Source organism: Falco rusticolus, chromosome 1, assembly GCF_015220075.1.
Source record: "Falco rusticolus isolate bFalRus1 chromosome 1, bFalRus1.pri, whole genome shotgun sequence".
NCBI lineage: Eukaryota > Metazoa > Chordata > Aves > Falconiformes > Falconidae > Falco > Falco rusticolus.
Window position 1 is genome coordinate 3345192 of NC_051187.1, and position 26297 is coordinate 3371488.

Below are 26297 nucleotides of genomic sequence, written 5' to 3' on the forward strand. Positions count from 1 at the left end.
AATGGTAGGACAGTATTTTTATTTCGGCTTTTATTAATTCTATTGTTTCTTTAGAAAAGTTTTATCTTCACTGAGAGAAATACTGGGCACGACGTCACTCCTTCCCTCCTCCCCCTTCAAAAAACAAAATCACAAATGCGCTCATAGCCAAACTCCTAAATTTTAGATAGTGGGAACAATATAAAAAAATAAAATAATCCTTCCTCCCCTCACCCCACTTCCCAGCCCCTCTCTTCTCCATTTTTAAAGCAGCATATCCAAAAACTGGACTTAAGGGAAAACAGACTGTTCAATAAATATCAATAAGGATTACTGTTAAGGTAAGCTATACACAGTTTCTCTTAGTCCATAGATTTCGGATCCCCAGGAAATCATATATTATGTATGGAAGTCTCTCAAACACAGTCTGCATCTCCAATAGCCAACAGTGGTCATGTTTTTAATAAATAGTTCAGGGTTTTTATCATCTCAGTACCCAACTCATGAATAATAAATGCCATTTTTTTCCTCTAAGGCTAATTCAGTAAAGTCTTCATAGACTTCACTTTTTTTCTTCATTGGTTCAAAACTTTCCTTCAGAGTTTTTTTTTTTTTCAACTTTCCTTGTCATCACTACTGTTGTGTGTCCAAAGACTTTTCTAGCTTAACTTTTCTTAAACACGGATGCCATCAATCGATCCTTTCTACTTTCCCGAGAATCCTTCCTTCGTACATCGGCAGGATGGTTTCGTCTTCCCAAATCTCTTCAAACACTGCACCGCAGTCAAACTCGTCGCTTGCTTTTTTGAAGTAGTATCTGTGGTAAGGAGAATTAAAACACATTTAAAAATCAAAAGGTAAAGCAAAGGATGCTTTGGCAGTTCTTTTAACCACAACATTTCCAATCTCTCTCTCCTAGGATGCTCCTCCAGTGCCCAGCTTGGCCAGGAAAACCTCAAGGCTGCTCAGGTCCAAGAACACGAAAGCATCCCCAGGGCTGCAGGGATGGCGATGGGACAGAGGAGCAGGGCTGTGCACACTACTCAGCGGTGACAACAGTCTTCTACAGTGAGTAAATTATACGTGTTGGTAGTGGATATCCTCAGCCGTAAAGAAAATTAGAAAGCATGGTGATTTCTGGTCAAATATCTTATTTAAAAAATAAATAAATAGAATTTCAAAGCAAGGCTTTCTTAAGGTTCCCCTCTCTCCCCACCTTCTTTTTTTCATGTGTTTTCTTGTTTCAAAGCTGAAGCCCAACATTAAAATTAGCAACTGTTATTAAAAGGAGAGGCTTTTTAGGCATACGGATGGATTAAAAGAAAACCGTCCCAGCTTCCTGCAACGCAAAAGCTGAAACTCTGTGGTACTCCCACTGAAAAAAAAACAACCCGGGAGCCTCACATTCGAAACACCCGAATGCCTAATTCACATATCCATTTTAAGTGACAGAAACTCCTGTATTTGTTTCCTGATGCTTCCTAGCAGTCCGAGGCGCAGAGCAGCCCTGGTCCAGCCTTTGGGACGTGACACGGGGAGGTCAAGTAGCAGTGTCCTGCATTCCTGCTCTTTTGCTCCGGGTCCTTAGATCATGAAGCCAACGCTCCCAGAGACAAAAAGCACCCCCACCCCTCCTGTGTCAAACAGTAAGGACCCCTCTATTATCCTGAATTAGACCGTTCAGCTTCTTGATTAAAGGTTCCTTTTATCCCGTTTGGAGCTTTCTTCCTTCTAAGGCTGCTTAATTGCATATGCACAAATGAAGGGCTTCCATTCAGAGGGGTAGCATTTAGGGAGCCTGTCCGTCTGCCGCCGCACACCTCCTCGGACATGCCTGCTCCCTTGGAAAAGTGCTTTGCCATCTGATCGCCAGGGATGGAAAAACCTTCATCAGATGGATTACAAAGAAAAATATAAAAAAATTAACCCCTCCCACACCCCTCCCCTGTAGTTTCCAGACAACTGGGGTTGGCAGATGTTTGTTAGGGGAAAGGGTTTTGCAATTATTAATTTTTTTAGGATGGAAAAGGAGATCAGATTAAGCTCACTTACTATTAAAACTGAAAAAGCCACAGCAGGGTTTTAGAATTTATTTGTTTATATTTTTTGTGACTGTTCTATTACGCATTTTTAAAATGCTCAGTAACAGCCGCCTGGCAAATCTTCTTTATTTTTAGGGTATGTTAAAATTATTTTGGTAGGGGGATAAAAGCTGGCATTTTAGTTAAAGAAATGAAGCCAGCTCCATTTAGTCAAGGTATGGTTAGGATTTATTTTTGTAAAGTCATTCCAGGCTGAATTGACACATGTTGCGTCTTTAATGGCTCAGCAAGGAAAAACATCTTATTTAAGTCCTTCAGAGCCTGCACTCATTGAAGTCAATGGCCCAGCTCCCACCAACTTTCATGCTGCAGGTCAAGGCCACAATTCCCCAGGCCAGCAGCCTTGAAACAAAACCAAAAAAACCCAAGGAAAGTTTGAATGAATTACAAAGAACTTTCTCTTCCCTTTCCCCTTCTCCGCCCCTCTCCAGATAACAGCCACTCTTCCCAATAGCTTCCTCCACAAGCCCAGGCCCTGGCTGTGTTTACAAAATTTTTATTTGAGAAAACATGCTATGACCTTTTACATAATTACAACCTTATTTCACAGAGAAAAGGGGGAAAAAAAAGAAAGAGGAGGCAAAGCAGAAAAATCCTCCCCCACAACATCTTCAAACAAGTCACTCTGCTCTTATTTGCTCAGAAACGGGCTTTCCATTGAAACATATTTTATGTGGCAAGCTTTCCTTTTTTTTTTTTTTTAAAATTTTTTTTTTATTTTATTTTTTGGGACATCTGGCACCAATCGCGGCGAGCAGGCCTGGCGTTACAGCTCTGTTTTGAACCGCTGCCATCTTCAGATTACCCGACACCACCCAGTTTTTTGTGCGTGTATGTTTGTTTTTTGTTAACGCCATCAGTATTAAATCACTGCTTAATTCCTCCTTTTTTTTGGGGGGGTGGGAAGGAAAGCAAAGCAGCGATTTCCCGGCGGCTGCCCCACGGCAGGGCTGGCCATGCGGCTCTGGCATCGCGGGAGCCCGAGGTACCCGCCTTGCAAACTGATCCAATCAATAAAGAATTTGGAGAGCGGAGCATTTCTGCATGTCTTTGTGCATTAAATGAAAGGCAACGGCTTCAAAGACATGCTTATTAAATGTGCCTTAAAAAGAAATCAATGCCAGATGTGACCAAAGCAGCCTAGTTAGTGCCTCCCCATTAACACACACGCTACTCCGGGCACTGCGGACCTCTTCCCTGAAGGTCACCCGCAGTTTCACTCAAAGTCCAGCCAAAAGTCAAAGCTTAGATCAAAATGATTCCCTGGAGGTACACACATTTGTGTAATTAGTTTCACCTTGTGTCTGTGCAAGATAAAATACTGGGCATGTACCCAAGTTCCTTTTATAAATTTCTGTATTGTCTTTACCCAGGTGTAAAGGGGTGAGATCTAAGCAAAACGTTGTTTCATCCTTGTCAGTCACTTAAAAACATTTTCTAAAGTAATTACAGTCTGACAAGGCACAAATAATTGCACCTGGAGGGGCTTTTGGGCCACAGAGGTTTTAGTAGCCTATTCCTGCGCTTGGGCATCACCCAAAAAATGTCACCAAAAAACAAACAAACAAACAAACAAAAGGATCTATTTTGGGGAGGGGTGGGGGACTACACAGCCACTGGAGCAGCAGCAGACCGGTGGTGAAGCCAGAGAAACTGGTCTGCAACTGGGGAGCGAGGCTGCAGCAGCCGGAGGAGGAGCATGGTGCACCAGGGAGGCTTGAGGGGCTGGCAAATGGTGCAAGGGTGCAAGAAACCCAGGGCCCTCTCCTGCAGGTTGTCCAGGCTGGGTGTACTTGCAGGTTGCTGCCATCTGATGGCAGCTGGGCGGGCTGCAGAGATGGGTTTGGGGAAGGACTGGCAGGATTTCAGCCCCAGCCCCCCACCCCCCCCCACCCCCCCCCCCGTGCATCAGCCATAGCCAGACCCCAGCTCTGCATCCCCCCGCCTGAGAGCACCCTTGCGTGACCCACGGCTGATCTGCACAGGTGGACTTTGTAAAGCTAGAGACAGGCCAGTGATGGAGCACCAGATGGGAAGTCCTCAGACCAAACCCAAATGACCTTCTGGAGGGTAAACCAGAGGCTGCCAGTTACAGGGCAAGCCTCCCGGCTCTTTGAAGCACCACCAAATTCAGTACAGAATCAAAACTTAAAGCTGGAACTTCCCTCTCGTGCTCACCCTGCAGGAGAAGTGGCCAACAGAGGATCCCACCAGTGGCCAGATCCACTGGGAAAATACAGCGAAAACAGCCAACATGAAGCTAGTACCATGGGAACTAGAAGAGCAGGGGAAGCAGCAAACTGGTTAAACTGGGAGCTGGGCCCTGGAAACCAGCCAGGCAGGGTTTTTTGGCATTTCTGAGGAGGAACTCGGTACAGCTGATGGAGCTTTCCCTGCAGGGCAGAGGTGGTTTTTCCCCCAGTGAAGAGAAAAGCTCGTTCGCTGCATCTCAGCTACATGTCCATCCAGATGCAACATCCCAACCTTTCACCGATCCCATTTACAGCCACACCATTGCACACACGCAAAGAAAAAAATAATTAAAAATGGAAAAATTAAATTAGTATGCAATGCAGGAGGCCAGCACCAAGATGAATGCTGACCCCAGTTTGGAAACCAAGCCCCACTCCTCCGTGCCTTTGCCGCAAGACCATCCCAGCTTCTCCTGGTATTCAAGCTTTTTGGACAAAGGGTGTACCACGAAGCCTGCCAGCCTGCATCCTTAGGCAACTGGGGGAGGAGGCTGAGGAGAGAGATGGAGAGGAGGTGGCCCCGCAGCCAGACTGCAGCTCAGGGCCCCCTTTTCCATCTCCAACTTGCTCTTGGTTTGCGTGGGAAGAGAATAAGAAGATCTACAGCATCCAAAAGCGAGGTAAATGTGCCATTGCAGGTAGACCTGCAAAATATCTGCTGATACTTTTGACTTATTAGAATATACTAAAGAACAAACAGATCACAGATTCTTACCTGTAATTTCCCTTTTTGCTCAGCTGTTCTTTAAAGTGCCCAAGTGTCAGGCTCTGGGCCTTTAACATCCTCCTGTAGGGAATTTCTTCTCCGCAAAAAAAATAGGTGACAACCAACTCACTAGACTGAGAGGTGTGAACAACTGGCAGTTTCTTTGGCTCTTTGTGACTGAAAAACAGAAAACACAAACCCGTCTATTTTCCCATTTGAGAACAGACCGTTTCACCGCACGCAAGCCAGCAGTGTTTCTGCCACACGTAACGCTGGTCGGAAATACCCTGGGTGTGACCCGAGAAGTCAGATATTCCTGTACTCGCCGTGAATTTGTCATGCTGCACTTGCACAGCCCTTTGCTGGGCTCCCACAACAGCTCCTGCTCGCTGTGATGGTGGGAATCGTGGCATTGCAGAGCACGCAGCCACGGGCAGCAGAGATCTCGTTCCATTTTATGGATGGGAGAACTGAGGGATGGAGGTTAGATGCTTGCTGGAAGCATCAGAGCAGGATGGCAGGCCAGGCGAGCGAGCCCCGGTACTGTACACCTCTGATTTTAAAAGGCTCATTTCATCTGCCTTCATACAAAGCATCTGCCCAGCTTTTCTGCACGCACAAAACCACCTGCAACAACCAACAGCTAACAAAGCAAAACCACCGCCACATTCTTCACCTGGGGTACACAGGTAATCTTATTTTTCCTCGGTGAGGACACAATTAACTGGATCTTGTCATCTGCACTAAGAAACCCTTCTTAAAGAATAATTAAAACAATATTACCCAGCAAAATGGCAACACTGTAGTGAATACCATGCAGCCAAACCTACAACTGCTTCTGAGGCAATGTACACTTGGCATGTCAAAAGGTCACAAAGTGTTAGTCCGCAGTAATTTAGTCTTCCTAATTTGTTCTAAGTCTTTGTAGAGTGGCTTCAGAAAAAAAGCTGCTAGCAAAGACAGCTGGTGGACTTAAGGTCAACCAATTAAAAATGAAAGGCTCTAGTCAGGTGGCTCAGTCTGGACTTCAAACATTACTCATTGCTTAAGATGAAGAGGGTAAGAAAGAAAACTTTAATTATTTAGGCCATTTTAGACCTCTCTGTAGCAGTTTTCTTGTTAAAAGAACCATCCTGTAATTAGACTAATCCAATCTTTGTCCACTTTACAGGAATGCAAGTTAAAAAGAGCCAGAGACAAGACTTGAAAATGTTTTGTTCTTTCTTTAAGAAGAACGTTTGAAAGACGAAATTTTGGATATAAGAACTTCCTCTCTTTTCGAAGTGCAATCCATTTAATGAAAATATAATCATGATATATATATATATATATATATTTCTCAATCCTTTTCTGCATGTGCAGTACTCACTCTTCTGTCGTTAGACTTGCATTGCAGAAAGGGGTGTTTCCCCCCTGAACGGCAGCGGAGTGGTTTCGATCCCTCTGCTGATTTGAGGTTGAACATCTGAAGTGGAGAGGGGGAGGGCAAGTGGGGAAGAAGAGAAAAAAAAAACAAAACAAAACAACACACTTTAAAAAAAAATTGTTGAAATACAATCTTCTTAATTGAAGTCTCCTGTGGGTCATTAAGTTCGCTCTTTGTATCAACCCTCGCATGTTGTAAACAATCAAAGGAACCAGTCCAATTCTTCACTTGGTATGTAGCTGGAGTCCGTCCCAGAGGAAAAATGGGCAAATTACAGCCATCAAAAGAGTGGAAGTAATAGTCTAGGATTCAAACTATTTGCGCCGGGGTAGGGTGGGGTTGTAATAAGGAGGCTCATCCTTGGGGCTCGGCCAAGCCGTGCCGTCACATGTCCCCATGGTCTGGCCCCATGGCTGACCCTCTACCTAGACAGGGAGGACACCATCCACGTCCGCCGCCTTGCCCGCCATCAGCCTGCGCGTTGGCTGAAGACAAGCACGCCCACCGCCCAGCAAACCTCTCCTACCCCCGCCGTTCCCCGGACCCCACCGCAGGACCAGGACCGTCCCTCCCGTGGCCATTACCGTTGCTTCTGCGGCTTGGAGACCTCAGCGAGCCGGCGGCACGCTTCCTCCAGCTGCGCCAGGGTGTTGGGTGGGGTGAGCGGGGGCATGGCGGGGTCCTGGACGAAGGGGTGGGCGGGCTGCGCCCCGCGCGGGTGGCTGCCGGTGCCCCATGGGTGGTGGCGGCCAGGGGCCCCCTTGGTGAAGTCGGAGCTGTAGGCCTTCTTTGTGCTTTGTGTGCTTGGGGAGGGGAAGAAGTCGGGTTAGAAAAGCTGGAAAATATGACTTTAATAGCAGCTCCTATTCTGCTCGCTCCCTCTCAAAAGTCTGTCATAACATGAAAGGAGGTTTATTGCCAAAAACATGACATTTTTGTGGTTTTTCTGGTTCTGCGGAACAGCTTTTATATTAAACCGGAGGAGCAAAGAGTCTCATTTGTTTTTAGCGATTGTAAAAATAGACAGCCCATGTAATATATAAATATTTACTGGGAGCGATATTGCTGTAGACAGCTGCGTATTTACCTATGGGGCTTGTGCTTATTTTGTCTCTCACTCTCCAGCATCCACTGCCAGACGTTCTGCGCCCGGTCCGCCTCGCCCCCTGGTAGCTGCACCCCACCGGGGCCGGGCAGCCCCCCGTCCCCGGCCGGCAAGGCGACGCTCTCAGCTCCTCTGCCCGGCCTCTTCGGCAGCGTCCCCGCCCTGCTGATGGCAAGAAGGGGACAGAAGCCCGCTGTTAGTCCCCTGCGCTGCTGCGGGGCTGTCCCGATGACGGGGTGATGGTTTGGGGTGGATGTGATGGAGAGAGATGCTCGTGACTTACCCGAAGGGCTCCGGCGGAGGGAGAGGGGGGTCTGTGCTTTTCGGGTGCCCCTTGCACTTGGGGTAGCAGTAGTATTCGCTGCCCGCTGGGCAGCAGCACTGCACCCGCTGAGCCGCCTCTGCTTCGATCTGCTCCTTTGTCTTGGGCACGGTGTGGTGGTGGATGTAGTGGTGGTGGACGTGCTTGGTGGTCTGCCTGGTGATGAATCCCTTACCCACCAAGGCGCACGACGCCAGCGAGGCCGCGCCGGGCTGCAGCTTGCCCATCGGCAGGCGGTCAGGGGAGCGGGCACGAGGGCTGTGCCGGCCCATGCCAGGCGACTGGCAGCCGGGGGTCTTCAGCACACGGGAGAGATGCTCGTCCAGGATGGCCTGGGGGTCCTCCTCGTAGCTGCCGGAGGGCAGGAGCGAGAGCGGGTGCTGCGGATGCTGGGGGTTCACCATCTCCCTGCTGCTCTGCAGGCTGGCGGGAAGCTCTGAGCCCTCCTTCTCCTCATCCTGCCGGCCAAGCGATGGCAAGGAATAAATGCAAGAGGACGGGGAGGCGGCGAGGCGTGCGCCTGAGTGTCCCCCCCATGGGCTCGTGAACTGCAGTGCAATTGAAACGCGTTTCTCCCCGTGGGCAGGATACAGCCCCTTCCCACGCCCTCCCAAGCCGGGTGGCATGCGGCGAGCTCTGCCCAGCCCCGGGAGGGTTAATCCTCCTACCTCCTTGATTTGCTGCAGCCTCTCCTCCAGACTGTCCATGGTTTCCTGCTCCTGCTTCAGCTTCTCTAGCCGGGAAATGAGCTCCGCAGCGAAGGCAGCTGGCTCCACCGGGGTCATCTCCCTGGGAAGACGGTGGGTCCTCTACAAGGAGCGGGGACAGAAGGCACAAGGCATGTTTAGTGGGCAGCGCGGGGCGCGGGCGCTTAGCCGGAGCAGCATCGCCAGCCCCGCTACGCTTGTTGTGTCTCCATGTTTGGATGAAAAGACGACCGCAACTAGGCATGGTCTGCTCTGGATTTTTATGAGCTAGTGCTGTGGCCTCATGGAGTGACATCCTCCCCACCAGCGTTTGCCTTCGGCAGGAGCAGTTGGTCGCACTCTGAGGAACCCCGCTTGTTCTCTCTGTAGTACAACCAGCCCATCAGTAGCTACTCTGAAGTAGAAAATCTTCAAAGACTGTTGTCAAACATCAAAAAAAAAAAAAAAAAAAAAAAACCTCTGAGGTGGGAGGGAGAGACTTTAACTCAAGGAATAAAGTGAGTATAAACAGAAAGGAGTTGGAAATTAAAAAAAATAAGATGGGGGAGAAAAAGGGAAAGGAAAAAAAAAAAAAGAAGAAAAAAAAAAAAAAAGAAGTCAAACGGTTGCAGATCAGAGAAGTGCTGGTAATTTATTTCCTGGCTACACACTGGGCACCTTTGAGGTAGTGTTGTCTCAACAGTGTCCTAGATCTCTTCCCCCCCCTCCATCTCTTTGTACAGAAAATGAAGAAAGCTGCTGCAGGCTAGCGGTGCTACACTGCTGAGCTTGGCTGCCTCAAGCAGATCTATCAAGGGAAAAAGGGAACATCTCCAAATCAAGTGCAGAATATAAAAAGGCAAAACGTGAATTTCTGCCAAAAGAAGCAAACATGGCAGGAAAAGGGGTGGGTAAAAAAAAAAAAAAAAAAAAAAAAAAAAAGGAAAAAGAAACCACCCACCCGACTCTGCCCTCCCTCCTGCTACCCCCATGCACCCCACTCCTCGCCTCCACTCTCCCTCTCTCTCCCTCTCCCCCCCCCCCCCCCAAAAGCAGAAAGCTGAACTGCCAACTCTTTCACATACTACCCACCAGATGAGGTGGGGCCTCTCTCCGGCAACCACTTAGCTCCAGAAATGATGTGAGGGTAGAAAAAGGCCACTCTGCTGGAAATTGTCACTCTTACACAAGCTGGCTCTATTCAGTCCCTGATCAAAGCACTGCCTTACAGAGAAAGTCGATTTGCACGCCCTGGGACAAAATAATCTAATTTACAAGCTCAGGCTATAGAACTTTCTTTAGGGAGGAAGGGGAAAAAAAATACCAAAAAGAAAGCCCACATAAACCACCCCCTCCCTCCACCAGAAATATCACCTATGATTTCTTGCTGCTTAAGACAGCAGAAAGAGGAATTTTAGCATATTAATCTCAAGACAAGATAAGTTTATACTTGTCTGTGTAAACAGTTTATTCAGTGCAGGAATCAGGAGTCTGCAAGTCAACTGAATTAGCAAATCAGTGAGTTAATTTTCGAAAGCACGGCAGTGCCGCGCATTGGATCCCCTCAAAGCAAGGCATGTATCTGCTGCAAACGCCTCTCTTCTGGGAGATCCTGCTCACCGCCAGCCTACAGCCGGTGTGCTCTCGGAGGCCGCCAGTGATGCGCAGCAGGCCAAGCCCCGGTCTGCTCGGCGCCGGCGGAGGTGTCAGGGTGGTGGCCAGAGCCAAGGCTCTCACCAGACCCAGCCGGGGCACCTCTGCTTGGCTTTAGACCAGCAGGACAAATTCAGTGCCACTGCAAAGCCCTCATCAGCACCTGGTTTTCAGGGAAGGACCAAAATGGGGCTGTACACAAGGAGGTTTTTGCAAGGATGCCGAGAGCACATGGCTCCTGCCCGACACCAAGCAGCAGCTCTTCTCTGGCATCCACCCGCAGGGATGGCAACGCTCTCCTCCCCTGCTCCCTTCCCTCCACGCGTGCTCATGCCCAGCCCCAGCACATCCCACGGCCAACCCACACCCAGGAGCTCCCACCTGAACTTACCGGAAAATGAGGTAGAGAAACTTGACCATTGGCCTTGACGCTCCGATGCATTTCCCGCTGGAGCTGCTTCTTGCTCCCAATTCTGTACGGGGGGATCCCATCTCTGCATGCAGAAGAGAGGTGACCATCATCAGCTGGGGCTCTCCCCACGCTCTAACCAAGGTGATGCTTCTCCATCACCTCTGAAACCACCCACCCAGGCACACTACAGGCCCACGCTCCCAGGGGTGCTAAGCTCTCTGGCTGTCACCTGAAGCCTTAAACATCTGGCAGCTCGGGAATCGCCTGTGCCACCATGTACAGGGATATGTGGTAATTAAGCAAGAGCTGAAAAGCAAGCTGAAGGCAGCTCTGTGCGGGAAGACGCCCGCAGGTCCCATCAGCTTCTCTGCTGAGGCAGCTTACAGCAAGGCCCTTCCAATGCTTGGCTGCTGCTTCTGCCCTTTTATTTTTGTTGCTGTTTCACCACCGAACCACGCTCTCTAAGGCCACAACTTTCCTCAAGCTTTGCAACACCCCACGGAGCAAAAACGAGAACAAGAAGGAAGAGGCTGAAGACGGACAGCAACCCAAAGGCTGCTCCCCATCCCTAGCCCTACCCAAGAGGTGCCACGTCCCCCTGCCCCGAGGCTGGCCGGCACGGGTGGGCCACTGCAAGGACGAGCAAAGCCAGGCCATACCCTCGGGGGACGGCACTGCTCCCCTCGCCCAGAAGCCATGAGGGGAGACCCAGTGAAAGCGCTGTTGGGAACGGCCCCCACGCAGCACAGCCCGCCCCGGGCACGCTGGCATGTGGCCGCACGCGGGATCGCCTCCGTTCGGATCAAAGGGCCTCCTACAGACAGCGGGGACAGCCCGAAGAGCACGCCTGGAGATCCCGAATGTCTAATCCTACCCCTTTCCTCAGACTGCCTGAATAACCTTGATCTCCGGCCCCAGCCCTTTCATCCACCTGCCCCCACACCTGACTCATCTCCTGAGCGGAGAGAATGGCTCCTGCCCAGGAGGAGCGGCAGCTGAGCAGGCAGCGGTGGCCCCGTGCCACTGCTGGAGGAGCCAACGTGGCATGGTGGCCCCACGTGCCATGGCGTCCCCACGTGTCATGGCGTCCCTGAGTGCTGCCCCCCATGGCCACGGTGGTGCTGGCCACACACCGACCCGTTCTGGACACGCAGCAGGAGACAAGGTGTGAGGAAACACCTTCCCAGGGACACCATGTCCCTTCTCTTGAGGAGAGCGATCAGGTGCCATCGCTCCACGCTCAAGGGTTGAAGCATGCTATCACAGGCCTTTGTGAAGACCTTGGCCAAAGCGTTGAGTTGCCGTTAAATAAATAAGCCAGATTAAGCTGCAAAGTCTGGAGTGAAAGATCAGAACAATTTCATCTTAATAAACTTGGGAAAATCTTTATAACAAAAGAGAAAGTCCTTGACGCCACAAGATGAATGCTGGCCTCTTTCAGACACAGTCCATGAACACACGTTACATTACAAGTGAAAGCAGCGAATTGTCCTAATGTCCCCACCGCACAACACAGGGCTCTGGAGCACCTGCCAGGGAAGCAGCCCAGCATGCACTGGCCAACGCAGCTGGCCATGGCCACCAACTGCAGCTGCTGGTGGCCGCCAAGCATTTCTGCTCCAAGAACCCATGGGGCAACAGGGCTTGGGACACATGACACACCTTAGCTTTGGGGGAGGATGGGCAAAAAAGCAAATCTAAGGTGAAAACCAAATCACCTGTACCTTCAGAGAAGCATTCGATAACGAGGGCTTCCCGAGATCAGGGTCTCTTAGGGAAGACCTTCAATATAGGGAATGACCAGTAAAACAGGCATTTTAAAGGTCAGTAAAAATGCCAGCATGAGCATGTCACATGTACACATACACATGGGACTAATCCCATTAACATACTCAACAAAAGAAGAGGAGGTGTCCTCTACAAAAGGCAGTCCAAGAGGCCAGATGAAGAAGAGCAGGGAAGCAGCTGAAGGTCTGTGCGTTCAACACAAGGCACCCAAGGACACAACCAAAGGACAATGGGGAGCCCTGCAGCCCTCCTGTGCTCTCCACCTCCCTCCAGGTCTGCAAGCACAAGACGCTGTCCCCAAGCCCTCTGCTGCGGCCACCAAGCTGGGAGCACATCTCCTTGCAATGCATCCCTGAAATCCCAGCTCCGGGGGGACCATCTCTGCACAAATGGACAGTCCTGGGACAGGCTATGGAGCAGGAGCAGGGACATGTGCCATTTCCAGGCAGGCTGGCTTGAAGAGGAGGAGGAAAAGTGACACTGACCCAACAGCACAGTTCCTCACTTACATTTAAGACCTGCCCTCATTCAGGTCAGCGCAGAAGTAGCTCCTTCCCCCTAAAACTCCTCCAGTTGCACCAACAAGCCCCACATCAAACCTGCTCCCTGCTTCTACAGCTCTGCCTGTCAGAAGAGTTTTACAACCTGTAACAATGTGCAGAATTAAGAAAAGGTTTTTACAAAAAAAAAAAAAAAAAAAGAGGGATTTCACTGGGTTGGGAAGGCTGCAGAGCAGCTTGGGAAAGACAGCCTGAGGAACGGGGAGGGACTTTTACAGCCACTTTGACGAGCGCTGTCTAAACCTAGCCCTTCCACATGAAAGGGGGGAAAAGAGACAATGCCAGGGCTGAAGGGGTGACCAACGGCTGATCCCCAACTGCAGGGGGGACAGATGGATAGAGCTGGAGCCAGGCTCAGTACAGCAAGAGATGCAGGGGGCAGGGGGAACCCTGATGCTGCAGCAGACCCCCCAGACCAGGAAAAAGTACCTTTGAAATGAAAAGGCTGAGCTTGGCCAGAGGTTTTGGAGCAGGACAGGGGTTAACCCCAGCTCTCCAGGTGCCAGCTCTCCCCTTGCTCCAGCAGCAAACATTTGCACTCACTTTCTTGGCTACTAAAAGCTGCGGGCTGAAGAGCTAGAGTTTAGGCACTAAATAGTAGAGTGTAATTATAAACATTTCAGCTAACCAGGCTGGGGCTAAGCCAATCTGTTTCTGGGGGAAACACTAGTTTGAAGTCTTCTACCCAGTCAGCTGCCATTTAAGCTGAGCCAATTATCTTAGCCTTTTGACTCAGATGTGCCTGACCTAACCTGAATGTAGTTTTACTGCTGCTTTGAAATATCAGACTCATGCGCATATGCATTCACTCCCATCTTCATTTGGCAACGGCTCTGAAACAAGCCTCTGATCTTGCCAACATCAAAAGCCTGGTTTGTAAGATAAGGTAATATTTGAAGTTTGCTCAGCAGCATTCCCCTGTGTCCAAAGTAAATCCATAAATAAGATATAAGCAAATAAAAAAAAAAAAAAATCCCCTTTCCTTCCCCCCCCCCCCCCCCCCAATCAAGAAATGGAAATACAAATTTGCATGATGCTTTGTGGCTATTACAGAATATATACGGACAGACTGATCCCTGGCATCTATAATAAAATAAAAAGGCAGACTGTGCATTATTTGGAGACTCTCCTAATTCCAGTACAGTTTGGATTTAGAGTTATTTAAAAAACCCCTCACTTTACTGCTATGTCTGACAGACTTTTCCAGAACGAGTTTTTCCTCTTCAGTTGATACCAATATAAGCCAAAAGAACTAATTTGCATTCACACTGACGAAACAGAATAAACCCAGGTCCTCTCTTAAAGGGGGGTAAAACCTCGCAGGCAGGGGAGCACCCGGGCTCAGCCTGAGAGCACAGCGGGTTTGTGCCCCAAACACGTCCACAGCATCTTCAGCAACCAGCAGAGCCAGGTGCCAGGAGGGGCTGTGAATCCCAAATGCTTTACTGCAATCTTGGCAGCAGCCCTTCGCCTCTGCAAAGGAAGTTTTACATCAGCCTTAACTTTAAGCCCAGCTTCCAAAACTGCCAATTTACCTCTCCCGCTTCCAAAAACACCCACCATCCCGGCATGCCTGCCTGGCTCCCGACCCCACGGATGGAGCGTGGCTGCAGGGATGCCCGGGGGACCGGTTCTGCAGCAGGAAATATTCCTTTTTGCAACCTCCACCATCCCGCTCGCCGGCCCCAGCCCTCCCCGCCGCCCCCCAACCTGGAGCTGCGGGCAGTTTAATCAGCCAAGCTTCCCCAAACTCTCACAGCCTGCGCCGGCTATTGTTACGGCAGGAAAAAACAGGCAGGCTCCTTTCACGCGCTGCTTTATGGGGAGCTCCTATTCACTTGTTCAAGCAAATTTCAAAGCGGGCTGCTGCCCTCTCATCCCCGCTAAGCTCCCCTGGACTAACAATGGGCTGAAAGCGATTCAGTTAAGCCTTTCATCCACCATGCACTTTATTTCTCACTCAGTGCTCTCATCTGTATAAGGCCTACAATTGGCATTGCTGTGAAGAGAGGGTATAATCCTAGCCCTGTGAATCCCAAGTGACCCTACACTGGTCCAGAAATGACTAACCCAATGAATGCTCTGTTGACACATGATCACATACAACCAGAGCCAGTAAGAAGAAATAAAGAAGTCACCCTATGATTCAGCTCTTTTATTTAATGCCAATATTGTTCAATAAGGGAATCTGGTGGGACAACAAACTATTTTTTTCCATAATATCAGTTCAAAACACACATGTGCATTAAAAAAAAAAAAAGTTTGTTTATGCATCAAGGATTTTTGGTAAATCCTCTTTTCCGTTGTGCATCATCATGCACACTGACTTTAAAAACCCAGCCTGGAGGAACACACAGCAACCACAGGACATGTCTGACAGGGACACTGGGGAAGTTTCACCTATGAGATGAAGACCAGGAATGCAGCACTGTTTGCAGGTGGGCTTTTCTAGAGCACTTGTACTTAAATGAAGCACACAAAACACAAATGACAACATCTGCCTTCTGTCCAGTTGAAGAAAATGGTCCTTAAGAACACTAAGTGAGTCTTACTGTCTCCTCTAAAGACACAAAAGCACCATTTCTCTCCTGCTGGGGAAAGCAAACCGAGGAAGAACAGTCAAATGACTTGCTCCCAGTTGCCCACTTCTCAGCAGTCAGGAGGAAAAGACAGATCCTGCAACTCCCAGGCTCAGCCACAGCATCATCTCTCTTCCCTACACTCCTGAGGCACCCAGACCTGATCCATGCAGCTCCATTCAAATGGCTCTTTGAAGACTGCCCCAGCCATATTAGATGAGCAGCTATTTGCCCCTTCAGGTCACTGGCCCTATTAATGTACATTCTGACATTAATGATGAACGTTAATTACAGAAAGCACTTCCTATAGGAAGTAATCTCCTCCTCTTTGATGACTGATAACTAGTTAAGGAAGCCTGGCCTTAAGACAAAGGCTCAGGGAGATACACTCCTTGGGTTAGTCAGGCAGCCCCATTAGCATAGGGGAAAACATGTTTGCTCAGCTGCAGTTGCAAAATGGCAATAGAGGGATTCATTATTTTACTCCATCCGATACCTCCGACGACCACATGAAGAGCAAGGCTGCCATGCCCTGCTACACCTCTCGGTTTAGGTGCACACCTCCGTTTCGGCAGCCCCTACTCAACAGCGAGCAGAAGCAGGGTGATGCCCCTGGACCCATCGCTCCCGTAAGCCCCCATGGTGCATCGGCACAGCAGATCCACAGCTGGTGCATCCCAAAGGGCCCCAGCCCACACTAGATACTTACACGCTGCTGTCCGTCATCGACATGGAGTCGTCCGTCAGGGCATCACTAGATATTTCGCTATCATTCGCGCTGGTTGCTGGAGCAAAAAGATAGCCAGAATTCACATGGTATGGGTTAATGGGATCGTTCCTCTTGAAGGACCTAGGGACAAGCAAAAGAGGAATGGTTACCAGTCAGTCAGGCTAGCGAGAAGCACACAGGGTTCATGGTAGCACTGTCCTTACGGGACACGCACACTGGCTGCACAACCTCTTGAGAAGCAACCAACCATCCACCGCTCAGACCAGCGGCAACCAGGACACGCTCTGTCTAAACACACTCAAAGTCCAGCTTGAAAGGTGTCGCTTTTAGCACTGGAAGCATGCTTTAGAAAATCCCTGGAAGCACCTCTACATACTTTGATACCTTCAAAAACTCGGTCCTTCAAGCTTGACGCTGCACTGCTGAGGTTAGCAGGAGTTTTGCCGTTGGCATCGGCAGGCAAAAGATCAAGAAGTTCATAGCTCAAGTCCCACTGAAAGCCATTGAGGCATCAGCTAATAAATGCTTACGTCTGCTCTGAAACAGGAGTTAGGGCCCCTTTGGGAATACAAGTTACAGTACCAGCGTTGCCTGAAACAAGAGAACTGCCCGAAACTACTGGAGCAGGACCACCACGGACAGGGCTGAAACCTGCTGCTCAGGCTTGGCCCCCCAGAGATGGGTGCCATCTTCCCAGCGTTATAAAAGCAGGCAATAAAAAGGCCCAGTTCTTAGGAAAACCTACTACTTGTTTAACTTGTGGTTTTGTGCAGGGAAGAGGAGGATGGGGGATGCGAGGACAGGAGCAGCAGGTTGTATTAATGAGCATGGCGGTTACTGATGCCAACACCTTTGGCTTCACTTGGAGAAGCAAACCCAAAGCCCAGCCTGGCTGTTTGAGTACCCAAGAGCGGTCGAGTGAAAAATTCATGGGCAGTGACATGGGCTGTGATAGAGGTGGCGAGGTCATCGCAGGGAAGGGGGAGACCCTGGCGCCCCTGCTGCCTCCCATTACTCCAACTTCCCAGCCAGGATCAATATACATATCTTCAGCAGGTGATAAGGGGATTATGCAGGGAGGTTTGAAAGCAGCATGTTAAGGTGCACATTTTGTTCCTCTTCCAGGGAAAGATGGGGTTGTTAAGCTTCTGCCTTTGTATATCAAAGCAAAAGGCCTTGTCATCTGATAAGGACTGCTGATTTTAATAATTAGGGCCACTTACCCAGGACTTGGGGGCCTAAGGAATGTGCCAGCAGGCTTGGCAGGTTTTTTTTTAATGGGCTTTCCACCTCCCTGCCCCCCCCCCCGGGGGGTTGGAGGGGAGCAGCTGGGTTTAAGTGAGCAGCAATGTCCTCCCACCGCCCTGCTCTCCATCCCTCACAACCAGCCAGGCACCCCATGCCCCCGCTGCCCCACATTCCTGCACCGCCAGCACCAAAAACAGGAGCCCCCACAAAGGCTTAAGTTTAAAAAAAGAAAAAAAAAAAAAAAAAAAAAGGGAAAGGGGAAGCATGGTGGGGAAGATGGGCCTCTCTGGTATGAGAGGCTTGGGGCTGGCTGCAGGCAGGTATTCAGCCTAGCCGGGGCTGCATTCCTTTCTGAAGGAGGCCAAGGCATTTCTGATGGGGAGAGATCAAGATGTTAAAAAATATCTATCTGGGAAGAAGAAGAAGACAAAAAAAAATATGAGATAGTAAGGAATGCCACAGGAAAGAAGTAAAATCGTCAAAGATAAATTAATTCCACATGTGGGTGAAAGCTAAGTTATCCTACTACTACTACAAAAAAAGTTCCTCTAAAAAAACATGTAGTCTTCTGCTCTGATTCAGGGGGTTGTGCAGTCCAAGCGCCCCTTCCTAGGTCCTTGGGGGGCTTTCGGGTCAACTGTGCAAGAGGATGCAGGTCTTAAAACTATTTGAATTGAAACCATCTCAGGTCTTGAGAGCCCATCTGAGGTCCATGAGGCTCAGGGGTGCAGGATGCTCTACGAGGTGCAGGGGTGCCGGATGCTCCCCAGCACAGGACCACCACCTTGCTGGGAGGTGGCTGTGTCACTCCTGGTTACATCCAGGAGGGCTGATTTGCCACGTTCTTCCAGCAGACGGGTTGCTGGAGAGGCTGGCGTGGGGGCGGAGGCAGCGGGTCTGTATGAATACGGCACAGGGAGAGGTGTGTCCAAATACAGCATTTGAAAGATATAATTAGAGAAAGTGGCCACAACTAACTCATCTTCCCATCAGTACTGAACTGCAGCACCCATTCACCTCCCAACACCTCATGGACCAAAAACAAAGAACCCCTACAGCTGACATTTTTAAAGTAAGCTCCCACATTCCACCCCCAACACACCGCCCCACAGAAATCGCCCCATCCTTTAAGCAAACCAGTGAGGGCCGTTTTGCTATGTTTAATTTTTTTTTAATTTAACCACCTTACTACAGTAATTGCACCCAGATGCATCAAGTTGCCTGCGAGGGTTTTAAATTCCAGCAGAAAGCGGTGGTCTCCTGCCACAGATGCTACACACACAAACACACACCCCAGCTCCAAACGCAATATGCAAAGTGTTTTCAGCTGTCAGGTAGCAGTTGCTCTGGAGCTTCAAGGAGAATGTCTGATGTTTCTCAGCCTATTCTTATCTTTATGCGATGACACACAGCATGTAACTCCCTACATGCTATGTTAGGCAATGGGCATATCAGAGGTATTATAATGCCATGAAAATTTCAGGGGCTCTTGGTTGTACCCCCTGTTCTGAGGGTACAGTTTCAGAGTGTGGGCATTGTTTGTTTTCTTTTTATTGTCAACCTCTGCTTCTTAGAAATAAAAGCGCTCTGACAGTTCAAACCACAGATTTATACAGTAAGATAAGAAAATCTACAAGGAGCATTTTGAGGTAAAATTGAATCTCATTAAGTATTTTCTTGGGACAAACATCACTGGGCAATCGTGGGTTTGAAAACAAAAAAGGAAAAACACATGCATGCACAAACCTGGGGGGGGGGGAAGTATAGTTTTGTTAAAATATGTTAATCACAGCTTCCATGCTCTAATTGTAGAACACTGCTTCGAGCATAGCTTTACAATGGCATCATTTACTTTGATAATTGAAGCCAAACTTGGTTCCAATAACTTCACACACAAGGAGCTCCACTGGCGGGTCCTTTCAAAGGCCAGGAAGCACTGGGAGCCGGCAGAAGGCCATCTGCAAGCTCCAGCCTTCTCAAAGCAAGGCCAGTTCCACTGATGTTAAGAGCTTAATGGGAGGCAGATGAGTCCACCTTGGCCTGCACAAAACCATGCTACACAGCGGCACTGCAAAGGAAGAAGCACTCTCTGTGTACACAAAGTCGCGCGTGGTAAATTTAGAAGCGTGTATAAATAATAGCTGGAATTCCTGGAGCATGGGGCCAGGTCCAGCGCAGCGTGGGGAGGCCACTTTTAACCACACCACAACCTACAGGGGAGGGGAGTCGCTTTGAAGGACAAGAGGGAAGTCCTGCATTCAAAATATTCCCTGTATTAGGGCTCCAAATATACAACCAACAGTCTGCATGCATACGCCTGCTTTGCAGCCAGGTGCAAACGCTGTGTTTGCACTTGACTTCTCCTGTTCCTGTCCATCACTGATGCTGGGGCCAAACGAAGTCTTTCAACTTGTATGGTTTCTGCCATCTCCCGTTTGCCCTGGTTTTGGCCGTGACTCCATGCCCTGGGATTTCCAGGTGGTTTCCCACCCAAATACGGGGCTGGCCTGAGGTTGCCCTGCTCCGACCATCAGGTGTGCTCAGCCCAGCACTCCCGGCTTTGCCTGGTCTAGTCACATTGAAACCCACCGAGGCGAATGGCAAGAGCCTGGACAGTGCTTCAAAAAACCATAACGCGCCGAGCAGAAATTCTTTAACTCCATCACACACGCACGAGGAGGGAGGTGTGGTTTGGCCACTCACCAGGAAAGACTTTGTGCAAGCTTCAGCTCCAATCCTAAAGACAATCCTAAATGCTGAGTGATGAGAGATAACCCATCCATATGCTCATCAGCTTCTAGCACAAGTGGCTTCACGAATGGGTAGCTCAGGGAGGAACTGAGAAGCATCTCAGCTTGACCTCCCTCTCTTTGCATTGAGATCTGTTGGCCCCATGGAGAGCCAAAGCTCCTGGAAATTCAACAGAGGGTGATCAAAGCAAAATGCAGTACCTAATGTCCTAGGAGGGTAGATCTGACATGTGAGGAGCAAGCTGGATTAATCCCTGGACAAAAAAAAAAAAAAAGGGAAGAAAAAAGAAAGAAAAAAAACAAAAGGAAAAAACCCAGCACTAATCAGGCAAGCAGCCACTGCTCTGCGAGAGCTCTCCTGGACAAGGCACATGTAGGTTTTTAGCAGGGCCTGCAGCTCTGGTAGAACATTACAGCCAAGCCCTTCCAGCACTGAATACCAACAAAGGCTGAGAGATAAAAGCATCAAACGCCCCCCTCCTGGAAAGCAAGCGAAGGGCAGCAGTTCAAACCAAGTTCTGGAGAACAGCAGATGCTCAGACAGTAACATTCAGGCACGAGATGAGGATCCCAAACCCCAAGCCCTCCACCGAGCAGCTGCCAGCGAGAGCCCCCCCGTGCAGCCCCCAGCAGGAGAGGTCCAGGGGCCACGCCAGGACAGAGCGCATCCCAACGGCCGGCACCCGCGGCCAGCACCCCTCCATCGCCCCTCGGCCACAGGGCCACCAGGAGGGACGGCAGCAGAGGCCTCTGGCTCCACGGCAGCCTCCCGGGCCAGGGGGCTCCCTCGGCAGCCGGGCACCGGGCAGCCCGGCACAGCTGGAAGCGCTCGCGGGGCAGGAGAGGAGGGCGAGCTCCAGCAAAGCCTCCCCAGGAGAAGCCCTGACTCCCTTTGATGTCTGTGAATCACAGACACACTCTCAAAATTCCTGTAAAGGAGATGTCAAACACTCACCATACCAAACCCCAACCTCCTGGGCCAGCGGAGGAGAGCGCACATCTGCCAGCAGAGCCCTCTCCTCTCAGCCCTGATTCAACAATCCACATTTATGGCAAGGGTGGGGAGAGGAAAGAATACATTTTCAGAGGATTATACAACTCATCATTTGCTCATCAGAGTCTCCCTTTCCCATCCCCCCCTTCACTTCGCGTTGGCTCTTACTTTCCTCACCCTCGCACCGCTGTGCCATCCACACTCCCAACAAAAGAGAAGGGGTCCGCCACGCAGATGCACCCCACGACAAGGGCACGAGGCGACCCCACCGCCACGCCACGCTCCCCGCATCCCTCTGCGCTGCCATCAGACACAACCACGTTTTAATGAGTTCAACTTGGAGCGCACAGCCAACCAAAGACCTACAGGAGAGCACCAAGGATCTGCTATTACTCTGTACCTGGCATGTCTCTATTACCTTAAGTACTCAATCTTAAGTATCCTCCTGTATGCATTGGCTCGGAGCCACCCTAAATGGCTTTGACAGATACCAACACCCAATGCGATGGGAGAGGCCGCACATCACACATGCACCGTCAAAATAAAAGCAGATTTTGTGCAAGTTGCAGAGTTTGATGTAGTAAGTGCATACATTTCCTCCTCCATGACCGCACAATTGCTTCCCACATAACCAACGTAGTTAAACACTGGTTGATGGTGGAGTTGGGGAACGAGTAGGTTACATTATTCATGCGTCTATATGATCCACTCTACTACTGCTCTTAATAGGTTTGAAAGTTGAACCAATAATTAACGCATGTCCGGAGGACATAGTTGCTATGAAGTTTTTGATCTATAAGAGATCTGAAGGAGCCAATAGGGCTTAAGAGCACAGGATCTTGCCTTCTTCTGCACAGAAGGGGGGGAAAAGCCCCTAATGCAGCCAACACCCCCAGAATTCCAGTGTTGGGAGGCATGGAGGAGTACCTGTGCTCCCAGCCCCACGGGAAGCCCTGCTGCCCCTCAACCCCCTGCTAGCTCCCCGGCACACGACCCCAACAGGGCTCTCAAAGTCCCTGAAGTTAAAACAAAGCACAACTTCCAGGGGCTCCCTTACCTGTATCCGTTCTCCATCGTCTCCGTAGCTCTGACATTTGCTGTAACCCTCAACGTCTTGCTGGATAGTCCAACTACCGAAGGCAAGATTTTGTTTTTAAAGTCTGCACAGCTCCATTCTTCTTCTTCATTCAAGGTCGGGAGATAGCCACAGACAACTTTTAAGCTCCCCAGTCCATTGCTGTTCATGTAAGCAGGATTCTCTCCTCCACTCCTTACATATTCGAGGTATATATCAGAAGTTAAAAACATCTGGTAAGCATTTTCCTCCATCACAGTCTGAATCTCAGTCTGTGCCTGATCAAACATGATAGAATCTATCTGCTGCTTCTTGATGCTATCCCTTATGTAGGTCTTGGTAGCAGGCTTGAGCTGCTTGGAGACGATGCTGTTGTTCTCAATGTACCTTTTGTATATAGCTTTGGCTACTCTTAAAGTTTTGGTATCCTTAAGGTCCATCTGCCTGAAGCCATTGCAGGCAAACCAGAAGTCTAAGGTATCCACACATTTTTCCCTTTCCAGGAAGGTCCGAAAAAGATAGGCACCATCTTGATCTCCCAACAAGGAATGCAAGGATTTGGTCCATCTGGCCAGAGGGGAGTCTGGCGATGCGCTGCCTTCCGGCTCCCCGAGTCCGTTCTCATTCCTCCGCGGGGCAGGAGGCACCGGCATGGCCTTGAAGCTTTGGCTTTTGGGGAGAAACGAGCTGGCGAGTTGCGGGCATGGTGCTTCTCCTTCCTCCCCCGGGACAGGGGGTCGGGGGGCGTCTTCCCTGAAGCTGCTGCTGGGGTCTGGGAGGTGGGCGAGGACCACAGCGCTGCTCATGGCTCCGCAGCCCGGTGGGGAGAGGGGCTCCCAGTTGCTCCAGGAGCTGCCTGCGCCTCTGCCTTCCTCTGCCTGGAGTCAGCAGGGGATCCTCTGAGCCTCCTCTCTGCAGAGGGAGGGGAAAAAAAAAGGGGGGTGGGGGGGTGGGGAGAAAAAAGGAGTATTGATCTAATCAAAACCAGATCCTCCCAACATCAAAGGCAAAAAGTAAACAGGCTTTTCAACTCTTCACATTCGGGAGAAAAAAAAAAAAAAAAGAAGGGGGGGGAAGAGAGAGAAAGGCAGGGCAGCGGGAGCGCGGCTCTATCGCCAGCCCGATCGCGACTATCAGATCCGCTCCGCTGAACTCCCGGCGCACTTTAGCGGGGCCGGGCCGGGGTGCCTGTGTGTGCTGCCCCCCCCCCAGCTCACGGCAGCACGGGGTGCCCCTGCCCCGGCATCTGGTTCCCATTTTGCACCCCCCACCCCCCTCGCCCTCCTCCAGCGCGCACGCTGCGCGCTCCAGCAACACCGCGCAACCGGGGACCGTGTCCCCCCACCCCGGGCTTTTGGGGCGGCTTCCCTGCAGAAACCAGATGCTGGAGCAGGTCCCCCCCGCCAAAAAAAAAATAAAAAATATGGACCCCCCCTTCTGCGGGGCGGGGGCGCGAGGCGCGGCCGCGGTACCTGGGTGCTGCGGGGCATCCTGGCCCCGCGCCCCCCCGGCCGGGAGCCCCCGAACCGCGCCGGGGAGAGCGAAATAAATAGAAAGAAACACGGGGAAGGGGGGGGAAGGGGGCAGCCTCGGAAAGCGCCGACCCCGGCCGGCCGGGCTGCCTGGCGCTGCAGCGGCGCGCTAAATAAATAATAATAGTAATAATAATAAAAATAATAATAAAAACCTGCTCCAGAAATGGCGACGGGCTGGGAGGAGAGAGGTCGGAGCCGGAGCTGGGGTGGGGGGGAAGGAGGGGGGGGGGGGGGGAAAGTCCGGAGCGACTTGGATCCTCCGAGCCCTGTGCAACAGCCGGCCCCAGCCTGGCCGCGGAGAGAGGCAGCGCGCCCGCGCAGCGCGGCACCGCAAGGCGCGCACACACACACAAAAATTAAAAAAAAAAAAATATAAAAAAAAGAAAAATACCCCTATTAAAAAAAAAATAAGCCCTGCCGGGAGCGCGGCCCGCTGCCCCCGAAGTTGCCACTCACCGCGAAGCCGGAGCTCGCTGCGCGCCCGCGGCCCTGCCGCTCTCCGCCGCCGGCAGCGCGCAGGCTGGCCCCGCTCCCCCCGCGCCCCTCGCTGTCCTTCTTCTTCCTCCTCCTCCTCCTCCTCCTCCTCCTCTCCTCCCCGGCGGTGCAACCGCATCGGAGAGCATCGGGAAGGGGGGGGGGGGGGAGAGGGGGGGGGGCGAGGGGGGGCTGCGAGGGAAGGAGCCCACTGCGATCCGCGCCTCCCTCCTCTCCCTCCCCTGGTTATTTATTTTATTTATTTTAAATACAAAAGCACTGGTCCCTCCCCCGCCTCCTCCCCCTGCTCCCCCGCCCCTCCCCGCCCCCCCGCGCCCCGGGCTCTCCCCGCCAGCGCTGCGCGCATCAAAGCGGAGGCCGGCGGAGCGGTCCTGCAAGGGCGGTAGCACGGCTCCGCGCCGCCCGCCACGCTCGCACACGCACAAAAAAGGGGAAAAACAGCTCCTAAAAATTTTAAGAATTAAAAAAATCAAGAAGAAGAAACGGGGGGGCACCCCATTCGCCGCCCGGTGCTCCCGCCTCCGGGCATCCCCGCTGCTAGGCGTGAGCAGGGGGAAGCTTCTGCCCGGGGAGGGGGGGGAGGGGCCCCATTCGTAATAAAATAAAATAATTATATTTTCAGGGGAAGATTTATTTTATTTTTGCTCCCTTCCCGCGGCATCCCGGAGCGGCTACGGAGTTGCCAGGACCTTATCAAAGGGAAGCGATCGGCAACCGCCGCTCCGCCGCCCCCCGCGCGGCGCCGCCTTAAAGGCGCAGGCGCCGCCTTGCGCGCCCTCCCGCGCAGCCCTCCGCGCAGCCTCCTGCCTAGCCTCCTGCCTCTTCCCCCGGCTGGTCGCAGCACTGCAGGGCCGGAGCTTACTCCCCGGCATAAAAACTTCGCGGAAAGTTTTTCATCTCAGGGAGAAAATAGGGCGGGTCTTCATACTTTTTTTTTTTTTTTAAATAAATAATTCGAAGACATGTTTTCGCTCTGCATGCTAATTAAACAGTATCTGATTGCAATATAAGTGGCACAAATAGCCAAACTCTGTCTGCAGTTGTGTTCACATCTCCCCCCCATCTGTTAAATATTAAACAGACACGAATGGAGTTTTTTAAACTCCATACAAAAGGTTTTAATTAGGGGTTGGCCCCCAAACCTGTCCTCCAGATACAAGGCGCCTCCTGCCCTCCTCCCTGTCCTGCTCCTAGGCTGGACATGGGGGCTCGGGTTGGTCTCCCCCAGCCCACCGCTGGTCCTGGCTCTGCCCTGCACCCCGTGAACCTGCCCCAGCTCCATGCGCAGGGGGCTCAGACCCGGCTGGCAGAGGGGGGTGAGGATAACGCCACCGTAGTGGGAGCTTTTGAAGTCAAGTTCTGCTTTATTTTTGTCATTAATTCATAGCTTGCAAGTCCTTCCAGAGGCCCCAGGTGGATTCTCTCTACCATAGCCCTGAGCAAAGCCTGGGATCAGGCCCCACTCTGAAAAGCACATCACGTAAGCGGAAGACCCCACATGCCAGTCCCCCCACCCCGAAGCCCCCAGGCAGGGACTGCAGCGGGCATCATCACCTAAGGAGACCCATATCTCCCTGCACCCAGGCTTGCAGGGGTCCTCAGCAACCCATGATCCCCCTTTTCCTAGGAAAAAGCTTTGCAAAATGCTTTGCCCCCATTGCCAGGCCTGCCGCGTGCTGGCGTGTGGGGCCAGGAAGGGCCAGGCAGCTGGGCAGTGCAGGCAGCGCACGTGGCAATACCTCTGCCGAAATAAACGGCACCTTCCATTTCTGGCTTTCCTAAACATGGTTTATGGCATCTCCTGGGAAATGAAACAGCAAAGCGTAGCCCACCATCAAGCCAGCCCTTCTCCCCATGCCCACAGCCCGTGGGGGCACACATGCTGCCCTATCCCCCCAGC

The 26297-nt window shown here is 51.2% G+C and overlaps 1 protein-coding gene across 2 annotated transcripts; it reads right to left on the reverse strand.

Moving 5' to 3' along the window:
- On the reverse strand, positions 1-24566 carry AXIN2 (axin 2). 2 transcript variants are annotated; one of them, XM_037404983.1, is made up of 11 exons: positions 24359-24566; positions 22350-23279; positions 16280-16420; positions 10623-10725; positions 8561-8701; positions 7854-8350; positions 7553-7732; positions 7050-7268; positions 6409-6504; positions 5049-5216; positions 1-796 (listed from the first exon to the last, which is right to left on the reverse strand). In XM_037404983.1, exons 2-11 carry the CDS (start codon positions 23171-23173, stop codon positions 670-672), a joined length of 2496 nt encoding a protein of 831 aa, XP_037260880.1. In that variant the 5' UTR covers positions 23174-23279; positions 24359-24566; the 3' UTR covers positions 1-669. The 2 variants fall into 2 exon arrangements, with proteins under 2 accessions (XP_037260880.1, XP_037260878.1); XM_037404981.1 differs by having other exon boundaries at positions 7553-7735.
- Positions 24567-26297: the final 1731 nt, after the last annotated feature.